Raw genomic sequence first — 12,260 nt, 5'->3', positions numbered from 1 at the left:
TACTTTATCTTGGTTGTCCAAAATTCTCATGCTTAGAGTACTCCTACACTTTTATTCTTGCTTATCCATGGCATAGTGCTATAAGAAATATTGTGAATCCTAATTTAAGACTCTGGCCCAAGTGAATTGCATAGGAAGAACCTGTTTTGTTCAATGAAGGCAATGTGTAGAAATAATCGTTTCTGTTACAAAATAACAAGTTATTCCATAGCAAAGTTAGTTTTTTAATTGCTTTGAGTACGAAGGGGTATTTAAATCTGTTTATAATGGTCATTGGCATCTCTGCTTAAGACTTAGATCAAAGATCAGGAGTATTCATTTCATCTACTGAAATGAGTCTGAAACTAGAAGCTCTTTAGACAAAAGACCATAGGCTACCAATATCTGTCAAAAAAACAAAAACAAAAAAACAAAGAAACAAACAAACAAAAACAATAGACTTCATTTAACAGCAAAAAGCTTGGATTTGCATCCACAATTCAAAGATGAAAGGGATCAATCATCTGAGTATTCCAGATGTTTCTACTACCTTACAATTAAAATACTGTTGTCTGAAACACATTATAATAATTGATAGCTTTGTTATTGTCAATTTTTCATAATGTAGATGTTTAGTTTCGTGTAGATGAACTTGTTACTTACAGTTTTGGCCATTTTCTTGGACTATTTTGTAGATGACAACTGAAACAGTCAAGACAATAACAACTGGAATCATACTGAGCCAAATGATCTTCGTCATACACATTGGATCTGTCCATTAAATGTAGAAGAGATCAAATTAAGCTGGAAATCACAATTTTACATGCAGCTCATCCAGTAAGAAAATGCTTCAAAGATCAATGTTTATATTTAATGTAAAACAAGGAAAATGCATATCCTCCCTTCGCTTGCTTTTTAATGGGACACAGAAGAAATTGATTCACTCTTTAAGGTTCACCTGTACTGGCACTCTCAATTTCCAGGTCCATCTTCACATATTTTCCTTCAAAGAAGGAAAAATATTATACATAGAAATTTTCTTATTAAAAAGTAAGAAAATACCTCCCATAGAAAGCCCATGGGGAATACATTTAACAAAAGCTACTTTGGGGAAGAGCTGGTGAGAGTCTGGGCGAGCGCAGGAGGAAAGCTGCTCTCTCAGACTATGGCAACTGAGACATTAACCCACATTCCTGTGGAATCAGTTCAGTATCAAGTGCAAGCCTGTACTGTGTACCACAGAGGAAGGGCATGGAGAACTTTCCTCCCCAAAAGACCTTTGAAACCTCTTTGGCAGCTGCATGCTAATGCATACCTTGACAAAAAAAAATTAAAACAATTACGTCTAATAAAATATTAAGAAAACAAACAAACAACAATTTGACTCTGACTCATAAAATCATATTACTGGCCACAGCCAAACCACTGTTTTCCCTCTCTTGATGTAGAATACTATAATTAGACCTATATTAACTTTGAATGACTTCTCCTCTGAGAAGTCAAGAGGTAACTACCAATGAGGCTTTCAAGTAAGCACAGTTCATCCTTCCTAATTCATAACTAAAAAATACTTTTTATAGAAGTCACTTAGGCCTTCTCCTTTCAGACAGGGGACTGTACTCCATCTTGTAGTAATTCGTATTGGCTTGCATGCCAATAGTGCCCAGTCAAAGCTCTGTATACCTCTCTAGCTTTGTTTTGAAGTAAGCCAAATAGTTGATAATTTTTATCAATAATTTGAAATTACTATTAGGAAATGGTGGTGAGATCATAGCTTTGAAGTTAGTGGGCAAGTTGAAAACTATGCTCATATGTAGTCCTATTAAAAAAAAAAAATTAAAACAATTAAAGTGCCCTGTCTTTACTAGGATTTAACCTGGAAATATTTTACACAGGTTTATCCAACTCGAAAACGCTTAACTTTTCCAGCAAAGGCATAGCATAAAATGTGCATTTGCCTTACAAAACTAAATGAATGTAATAATTTAGCAATTCCCCAATGGAAAGTGTAGCATACATGGGCTGGAAGGCCTGACTGTCGTCAGGCAACCTCCTGCAGCACAAAGAGAAACTTAAATAGCTGTCAGGCTGTCCTCTGGGAAAACTAAACCTAGCTCAGCGGAATATTTCTCTTTTAAGTAATGCTGAAAGTAGAATGTTGCTGCACAACATTATGAAAAGTCAAACTTGTCTAATGGTTGTTCTGCCTTCAAAGTTAACTGAAATTGTTTAATTTATCTTCTACACAGCAGAATTATGCAATTATGGGGGAGGGAAAAAGAAAAAAAGTAATTCCAGCTTTTTTCAAACATGTATTTTGTAAGTCTGTCATCATTAAGTGGAGAAAAAAAATTACGAACATTTACAGATGGTTATTTTTCTGTATTGTTTCTAGGAAGAAAAAAAAAACCAAAAAACAACAAAACATAGCAAAATGTGTCAGTTGACTACTTACAATGGTCTTTTACTAAGGGACGATCAAAATTGCATTGTTTTGTTGTGAAATAGTTTCAAATGGTTGCTGAAAGCAGATAACTACCTACTGCAAATTTTTTGCAAGATGCAAATTGTTTCCGAATCTCCTTTGTAACTTACATTCCACATAAGACTTCAGTTGCAGTGAAATATTCATACAGCCATTTTGGTCATTGATCATAGCCATGAGACAAGAGTGATTTAGATATTCTTCAGCTGCACTTCTTCCTCTGACCATGGAGTTGTTGATGTGGATTTCCAGAATATAGTAGGTACTATGCTCTACTTCTTCATTTGCATGAAGCATGGTGAAATTAAAATATTTATAAAAAGAAATAGCATCTTCCATGTTCACTTCAGATGAGACTTTTGCTATAGGAACTACAAGTTTACCAAATAAAAACAAACAAACAAAAACAAAAAAACTGTTAAATAACAGTATACAATGAGAGACAACTCTCAGAGCAATAAAATATTTTCTGTCTTATTTAAGAAAATAAATAGTGCATTTTTACATTACTGACTATAACAAAATGGACAAAATGTTCAATCATCCTGAACAGTTATGAGGAGTACTGATTATCTTTACAAAATCCATTTCCCCAGCAAATTATTGCCTTTTTTTTTAATCTTATAGCTAGCTTCAAAACGTTGTTGTTGTTCTTGCTTTGTCATATGTTGTCAAAGCTAACAAAGCAAAAGACTGAGCTATGAAAGAAAAGAAACAATAAAAGCTGTACAATGATAGACATCTGCAGTGCACATCCAGCTCATGTGCTATTAGTTGCAGAAAGCCTTTGTTTCATTTCAAACCACAAGCTGTGAGGCTTATAGAACGTTAACAACAAATACAGGTAAATGAGACATTGTCAGAAGTGTTAGAGTTGTGTGTTTATAAATGAGAACAGAGTTTGTCCACATATTCGCTTGTTTTGGTATTTTCCACGCTTGGAAGGACAGCTCTGTTTTTCAATAAGGAAATGATGCCGTTTAAAGAGAACTGCATTTCTCACATTCAGGTCTTGGCCTCCTGCCCCTGTAGCTGGCAGTGTTAGGAAAGCAAAATTCAGAAGCTTCTCCTCCAAATGTTTTCAAATACACTGCAAGTGCATAAGGCACAGAAGGAACATACTGCTACTACTCTGAAAAACTGTGGATGTTGCTAAGTATTTCATACTGCTGGGCCTGTCCTTGTTCAGTGCTGCCTTCTATTAAAGAAATGCCACTAAACCTTTATGGACATTATAGATTATATGCACAAAAATGGTCATTCAGTTCTTTTAATTTCTGCATAGCTGCCATGTAAGTAGTTACCATCTTCGATTTATTTCTTCAGATACTTGATTGCAAATTTTCATCATATAATATCAGCCATCAGCAAGCAGAGATCCACAGTGACTCTTAAAATTAAACCTATTGAGAAAACTCATCAGAAACTATAGAACTCTATTTTTATAAAATCCAGCAAGAAAAAAAGAGATCAAAATGCATTCGTAAAAAACCCAGCTGGTAGGGGTCAAATTTGCAACAGAAATAGTTGGACAAGGCAATCTCACAGCACTCCTTGCAGACCTTGTGATAATGAATGTTCCCCCATACACAAGATCCTCAAAGAAAATAAATCAGCACTCACAGCCAAGAATAACTGCTGCTACAAATATGACAAAAAAAACTGTGTATTGCAGCAATGCAAAGAATGCTGTTAAGGAAAAAAAAAAAATCAAACCAACCAAACAAAAAAATAACAACAACAGTATCTGTAGAGTTTGCAAAGACATTGGAGAACAAGCACCATATTATCATCTTCTTCAACTACCAAACCAAGCTATGCATCTTATGCTATAATTAACTACTTCCAAATAAAGTACTTTGCTTTTCCTACTTACTTTTTTTATCTATTGGTCTTGATTCTTGATGATAAACATTCACATCTCTGCCGGATTCAGACTCTGAGTACTTAGTATTTGACTGTTGTTCACTATTAGAGGACAGGCAAATACATGGAATATTTTGGAAAGCTGAATGATTTACAATGGTCTTCAGTAAGACAATCTGATTTTCTCTTTTTTGTTGCAGCGATCTTTTGCAAGAATTATTAAAAGTACAAAGTGGAAAGGTGATGTTAATTAATGAGCAGGTATCCATGCACGATACAACTACAGTGTTAGCTGAAAAAAACAAAGAGTACTGTATTAGCAAAGCCATCTCTTAGAGTACATGGATAAGTAAGTGCATTTAAGTTTCATGTAAAATACCCTTTAACCATCATACAATGAAATGCACTTCTTGAGGGTTATGGCAGAATATCGCATGCACCATCAAGCAAGGAGAAGCAAGCAGAGAATATTTTCCCAACATACATTTTGGATTTTATTACTGAGTTACATGGAATATCTTTCAGTACTGAGTTGCATTTGTGGTGATCTCTAGTGTCATTCCTGTTTCAAAGTTGTTCAAATTTCAGTGTGCTTGAAGAGAAAATGAAACCCACTTGTGTTTGAAACAGGAAACATAGCCCTGCAACCATGCAGTTGAACCCACCAGAGTGATCACACTGTAAAATAGTTAGGAGAATGAAAACTTTCTCTCCAATGACACTTAAACCCACAGAAATACTTCTAAATCCTTCAGCCACCCTTCCTGCTTTTTTTCTATTCAATCATTAAACTTAATGCACAGTGTTTTTGCTAGCTGAATTTCAGTACCAAATTACTGCAGCTGAAGCACATTAATGCAACAAATAACAAAAAAAAAAAACCAGTGTTAATTATTAATGCATGTTATTTTAACCGTCTTCTACATTAAAGCAAGGCTTTATTATATGAACTGTGTATTTATACTTGAGTTAACCTTGAACTATTTTTTCAATATGAAAGAAATTGAAGATTAAAAATCTTCTGGGACTCCAACATGAAATATGTATTTGTGAACACAAATAATCCCTCCCGTGAGTTGATGTGGTGTTAACCCATAGTATTGTAGCTATGCTTCCAATTCTGGTAGTATCTTTGCATGTCTGTGATATGGAAATTTTGCATCTAACACTCATTATGAGTGATACATTCATAAATCCTTACATATAGACAGGAAAACAGCCTTTGATTGCTCCAGTACTCATCTGCAATCTGACCGTTTCAACAGCCATCTGTGCTCATATCAGAGCTGCCTGGCCTCGGAAACAGATTGGTGAAGGATTTCAGGCAGGAACAGAAATAAAATCCAAAATCCAGTGCCAAAGTCAGTTACCTTCACTTTACTAACATTATATCAGAAAGTGATAAACTCATAAAACATAATACATTGAAATGTAAGATATCATATATATGGGTAAGAAAAAATCTAAGATTTTATGTTTCCATTAGGGAAGTCAAAATATTTTCCTCAAAATGCTTTTGATATGACCATTCCGGAGTGGAGCAGTTCTTCCAGCTGGAGGAGGTGGTTTGGGCAGCCATCTTCCAGTCAGATGAGCCAGCATCAGACGGAAAATGTTTACCTTCCTGGCATGCATGTGGGGAACTGGTCAAAGACTACTGCCACAGCTTTCAAGGTCAGCAAACGGCAGTTCCCCACCAGGCCCCTTTCACTGAGTTTCTACACAGCCCTAGGAGTCTGCTGACTGTGGTTAGAGGGTCTGTGCACAGCACCATGAACTCCATGTTGCATCTCATGCTCCACATGACCAAACAGGCTCAAGAGCTGCCTAATGCTGGCCAATTTACAGAGCATAAAGAGTATGTTAAATGATTGGAAAAGTTTGAATGCTGTCCTGTTAGGGAGGGTACTTACCATCCTCTTGCAAGATCTTTACTGAGAAAAATCTGTAACCCACATATTTAATATTAAGAAATTCTCTGGTTATTAAATCCTTTACTAAGCCTCTATTTAGTTTTCTGTTTTGTTTTCTACTGAAAATCCAATTCTATTAAAATGAAATTATTCATAGGGAAAATTTGAATTTGTACAAAAACTTATTTGCCTTTAAGAAAATAATAAATATTTCATTTTGGATTAGCTTAACTGTTATTTTTTTTTTCTTTTGATCTATGATACTCGGTTTCAAATCAATTCAGCAGTGTACAAAATCGCATTTTTATCACTTCTATGCAGAAACGGTAGCAAACACATAATATGTCAGAGATGGCAGAGGCCTACAGTACAACATGGGGAGTACATACACAATAGATTTATATAGATAGATTTACAGGGGACACTGTCCATCAAATAGCCAGACTCAAAGGAAGAGACCAGAATTGAGAGAATCAGGCTAAAAAAAAACCAACATCTTGTTCTAAACCAAGGTAGTGTAAAGCTTCAGAGACTTTCAGCCAAATAGATCTGTTGTTTTACGAATTTGAAGGAAACAAGTTTCAGTTTTGGTGATACTGAACTGTTCTTTTCTGATAATTTTTTAATGGCTTGGGTTAGATTTCTCCCATAATGTCTCCTTAAGGCATAATCTTCAATTTTATTCACTGGAGTCAAACTGACTCTGGAATCAAAATAAATGCTAGAGCTTTCCCTAGGATAAAAAAATTGTAAGTTTCACTTACATTACATTAAAAACCTGAAGTACCTGCAGTGTTAATGTGATCTTAGACAAGCCTGTGGAACAAGGTCTCAACCACTCATTTCGGAGCTGATCATAGAAGGCACAGTGGCTACTTTTTACATGTCACTGAAGATTTCCAGTAACAAATTTTTGTGGGGAAGTAATGTCCACAGCCTCCTATGATAGCCAGCAATTTTAAACACCTACAGGAAAGTAATTCTGTACATTTTAAGCTTGCTACACACTTTGGATTAAAAACAGTTCCCAGAAGGTTTTCAGTGAACCAGAAACCAAATTCCTTGGAATTTTCATATTAAATTGTTCTGTGTATTTACTTTCCTCACATAATTCAGACATTGTTGCACAGTCTTTTATATTATTCTATAGTTTTTAGAACATCCAAAATATGACTATGATTCTAATCTTCCAAATACAATTCTGTGCAGCGCGCTGCTCATCTTCATTTTATACATAATGTGATTAAGACCATACATAAATTTCAGAATTGCAACAATCATGTTACTGCAGCGTGAAGCAACTCCAAGAAGAACAGTCTAGGACAGTTACAGTGGAAGAATGCAATTACTCTTGAATGTTTGACAGTAACGTCAATGTTTTCTTCTGCCGATATTCGTGGCATTGTTTATTTGTGATGTCTGTGCTAGTAAGTCCTTTGATCACTTCTGAGTAGAGGTAAAACATTCATTATTCCAACATCGTAAACTGAATGATTGTTTTCATAATGTTTGAAACTTACAATAGCTTACCAAGTTTGTTGGTTTATTATCTATGAAAAACTATAAATTATATTCCAGCCATTGTCACAGTGGCTGGTTTTGATGAATCAATATAAAAATATAAATGTAAGTAAACGAATCTTGGTATATTTGGTATTAATTTGTTTGCAGAAAATTACTTCATAAAGAAATTGCTTCATAAATAATGCAGTGATACCTAGGAACAGAACAGCTGTCAAGGGGATTCTTTTTATTATAAGATTTACCTTATGCAAAAACTTACTTAGGAACAGCTGTGACAAAGCTATTTTAATATTAATTTATTTATGAATTTTTAAGAAAGCACTGAATGCATTGGTTACACTCATATACTTTGTATTCATCTTAAATACATTGCTGACCTTTAGGATCACCAATATGTATTTGGGATTTCTGTTAATAGATTTGCTTCACTGAGTTATAATACCAATTCTGCCCTACTTTTTTATTGTGGTACCTCTGCATCCTCTGCTTATCTCCTTCATAGGTTATATCTCACACCAGACAGTAACCGTATGAAGATTTATAGCCATTTGTGTTGAGAGATTTAAAAAAGAAAACTTATTTTTTAAAGACATGGGTAGTAGCTGCTACTTAACATACACCTTTCAACTACTAATTTAATGAGGAAGCAAGTAAAAAGTACAGTTATATGCATATAGTTACTAGAAATTTTGCAGTGTACATAAGCAAACAGCAAACTTTTTTCAAATTACTACATATAATTAATTCTGTTAAAAATCTAAAGAAAACAATCTATATATACAACTTACACAGTTCATACGACTATAGCATCGTAACTATCACTTTCAGGAAAGCACATGCCAACTTTTCAATTGCAATTAGACTTGAGAACAAGCAAGGGGTCCTTTAAAAGCTGATCACTCACCTTCATGGACTTTGAAAAACTCAGGTAAACATAAAATAAACATGGTGAGTACTCCTAGTGCTAACCTGAAGAGTTCTGATTTTTTCAGAATCAAGCACATGCCACTGAAGCACTCCCATCTAGTACAGAGGTGGCAACTTCCTTCCTGGTTTAGCTTTCAGCGTGGTGTGGGCTTTATGCAAAACAACATCTATCCATTTCCTTTTTCTAATATGACTTTTTCTTTTACTCCTTGTTATGTTGTGGAGAGAGTAGTTCTGTCCTTATGTTGGCATGTCTGAGAATGATTCAAGTGAAACAATGAAGATAAAATTAATGTATCAGGATGAAAATACAAGAAAACACACACATAGAAAACATTTCATTCATCTGGGGCAATTTTGTTTTAGGAACATCACCCCCTAATGGCCATTTTCATATACCTTCTGAACAATAATATAATCATCTTTGCGAAGAAATGTTGTTCTCCTTTCGCCAAGAAGATTAAAAAAAAAAAAGTCAGAACTTCACTAAAAAATAAGTCAGATGAGTCAGATATGTAGATTTTATTGTTTTATTTATATACATGTGCACTGGGGCCAGGATGTGTGCATATGATATTTAACTTCATGTAGTACTGTATCTTTAAGACTTTGATAGATTGGTGATTCAATCATTACAAGTTCAAGTTTCTGATATGGTAAATAAGCCATGTTTTAAGTCCAATGAACTGAGGATGAGATGTTCATAGCATCATTGTGCCTTATTCTCAAAGGACAGCAGATGTGTTGCAAATCTGTACTGTGTCTTCAGCATGTTATTAACCTTTACATCATGCGAAGTCTGGAAAGAGCCATTACTATTTCTATACTGAAGTAGTCATAATTTTACAGCTAAACTTTCCAGTTAGAAAAGTGAAATCCAGATGAGACTGCAAAGAATATTTCTGGAATATTCTGCATAAAAGTATCCTGGATAATGCATATGTAAAAACAATGTTTCTCAAAGATAGAGCATCTAGAGTATGAGAGAATTGATTAATGCAGTTCTTTTCTGACAGAATTTTTCCTACAACCCATTAAATAGTGAGTACTGCCAAACAGAAGCAATGCCATTGAAGTTAAAATAAGAAATGTCCCATGAACCTGAAATGCCCCAAATGTTATCTAGTTGCCTCAAAAGTTGAGTAAGGCCAGGTGGAATTTAACCCACTGTAGAAAGACTTTTGATGGAGCTTTAATAAATACAAACTTGTTAACACAAAATTTTAAATGTAGCAATTTTATGTGATGAAATCAATAAAAAGAAAGCAAAATGAGCTAATTTTATTTGGATGGTGTAACCTAAGTAGCAATCATTATAATAATACATAATACATCTGAGTTGGAAGGGATCTTTAAAAGCCATCTAGTCCAACTCCTCTGCAATGGACAGGAACAGCTACAGCTGGATCATCATCCAGAGTCCCATCCAGCAATGATACAGAAAGTCACCAGTATGACTTTAAAATATAAACTATAACCACAGCACCATTTATACGCCATTTCAGCAAGTTAGCTCTACATTGTGAGAGACTGTGCTGCTCCTGAAATATCTCCCATATTATTTATACTTTCCTAGGTTTTGCTGGTGTTTACTCACCCCTTTTGCCCAGACAGAATGAAGAAGTCTTTCAGAAACTGCAGGAGGACTTTGGCAAGTAATATGCATGTCTATCCCTTTCTAAGACACTCAGACTTTTTTCAGGCATGTTTTAGCTCAGTCTCCCGTTCAGGAGAATGGCACAGGACCTGTCCCTGCACCCCAAGGACATCCTATGCCTACGCATGATTACCCCGAGACAGCTCCGTGTGTGTAAATGGGTGTCTGCCTGGACTGACCACTGACTGCAGTGAAAAGCGGAGTTTTCCTGCTTGGGGACACACTTCTGTCCACCTACTTAATAATTTTTCCACAGCTTGACGCAATTAGTGTCTTTGAAAACACTACTTCGCAGTGCAATTTAGTGAAAACTGAGTAAATCTTTCAGAGTCAGTCATGAAGACCACAGGCAGACGGAGCACTCAGCCAAGTAGGCTGCGTGTCCTTACAAATTAGGCAATGAAAGCCCAACATGCATCTGCTTCAAACACGTCCCACCATGCTTCACCGATGATCTCGCACACCCTTAAATCAGCTTTATCAGTCAGAGGCACATCTGACTTGTCACACAGTCTATTAATTTGGAAAATTATTCTACTTTTGGGTGGCAGAAGTCAGCGATAAGGTGCTATGAGGAGTGCGGCAGAGGTCAGAGTGCGTCTGTTAAAAGGTGAGCACAGGCTGCCACAGCACTACCCGGTGCCATGAGAGGTGGTTAAATGTTGTGCCTTGTGTCATTGCTGATTTATTTCAACTAAATGGAGGACAGAGAGCACGACAGAAATAATTCGCTTCGCCGTGTCAAAATGCAGACAAGGGTACCCAGCGCTCAGAACGAGGTCTGCACCCGCGTTAATTAAGGAAAACCGTACAGGCGAACCAGCGCCTCCCTTCGCCGCCCGGCCGACAGGGGGCGCGCGGCGCCGAGGGGAGCGAGCAGCCCGGAAGCGGGGCCGTTGGCTGGGGCGGTGCGCGGGCCACCCTCTCAGGCCGGGGGGCGGGGCCGGCGGCACGAAGTAGGCGTGGCGATAAGCCCCACCCTCGCCGCGGGTCCGCCCCGCCCCTCCCTCGCGTGCGCGGCCGGCCCCGGGGCCGCAGCCGCCGGAGCGCGCCCGCGGGGAGGGGCCGGCGACGGGGCCCATGGGGACCCGTTAGCGGCGGGGAGTGGCGTCCCCGTTCCCGCTGCTTTCCCCGGCGCAGAGCGGCAGCGGGAGGGCGGGGGGTGCCGGGGCCTCCCTTGTGATTTTTTTATTTTTTTTCTTCCTCCTTTCTTTTCTCTCTCCTGGCCCTTCCGGACCGCGAGAGGTGAGAGGGCGGCGAGAGCTCGACGGCGAGGAGAGGGGGCTGGGGCTGCCGGCTGAGGGAGGAGAGAGCGCGGAGGAGGAGGGCTCCGGGGGCGGCTCCCGCGGCCGAGCGGGGAGGGAGGGAAAGAGGGAGGGCGGCGGTGCCGCGGCGCGCTGTGCCCCGGGCGGGGTGCCCCGGCTGGCACCGTTAGGGGCGGACGGGTGTCAGCCCACTGGTGCTCCAACTTCCCGCTGTCCGAAGAAACAGCGAAGAAATCTAAGTCTTATTTTCAGTAAGAGCTGCCGCTCGGGTCTTGTTACGAGCGTGGATAGGAATAAAAAGCTTGAACTCGCGGTCAGGTCGGCAGCTTTTGCGGAGACAAACGCTTTGTGTTGTGGGGATGCGTCACGTTGGAAAACGGATCACAAGATGTGTTCAGTGATCTTTCCCGGAACTGTCCTTTCCGTTCTTGTGAAGGTGTTTTTGCAGCAGAACTCCGGGAGATGCACGCAGATAAAGACTTTCTAAAAACACAAAAACAAAACAAAGCAAAAAAAAAAAAAAAAAAAAAGGAACAACAAAGCTTGAACTTCAGAGATGCAGTCCTGTGATAGCGGAGATCACATTTCCAACTTAACGTTTTTCCTGTTTTCTGCTTGCTGAACAATGCTAAGCAGCACAATGC

The 12,260-nt window shown here is 38.1% G+C and overlaps 2 protein-coding genes across 5 annotated transcripts in view; one reads left to right on the top strand and one right to left on the bottom strand.

Moving 5' to 3' along the window:
• Positions 1–8,828, bottom strand: part of TMEM156 (transmembrane protein 156) — a 32,494-nt gene extending 23,666 nt beyond the window's left edge. The window contains exons 1-4 of one of the 3 annotated variants that reach the window (XM_010710284.4): positions 8,672–8,828; positions 4,341–4,622; positions 2,575–2,835; positions 643–750 (exon numbers count right to left, since the gene is read on the bottom strand). In XM_010710284.4, coding sequence (XP_010708586.1) covers positions 643–750; positions 2,575–2,835; positions 4,341–4,622; positions 8,672–8,771 — 751 coding nt within the window. In that variant the 5' untranslated portion in view covers positions 8,772–8,828. The remainder of the gene's footprint in view (positions 1–642; positions 751–2,574; positions 2,836–4,340; positions 4,623–8,671) is intronic. The other 2 variants (XM_010710285.4, XM_031553156.2) reach the window with 2 other exon arrangements.
• Positions 8,829–11,319: 2,491 nt separating this feature from the next.
• Positions 11,320–12,260, top strand: part of KLHL5 (kelch like family member 5) — a 48,764-nt gene continuing 47,823 nt past the window's right edge. For both annotated transcript variants that reach the window (XM_010710281.4, XM_010710279.4), the window contains exon 1: positions 11,320–11,596. The gene's annotated coding sequence lies outside the window, so the exon portion shown is untranslated. The remainder of the gene's footprint in view (positions 11,597–12,260) is intronic.

The sequence above is a fragment of the Meleagris gallopavo genome, chromosome 4 (assembly GCF_905368555.1).
Source record: "Meleagris gallopavo chromosome 4, MGAL_WU_HG_1.1, whole genome shotgun sequence".
NCBI lineage: Eukaryota > Metazoa > Chordata > Aves > Galliformes > Phasianidae > Meleagris > Meleagris gallopavo.
Note: the sequence above shows the minus strand (reverse complement) of the source record. Positions and strands in the feature narration are given on the sequence as shown.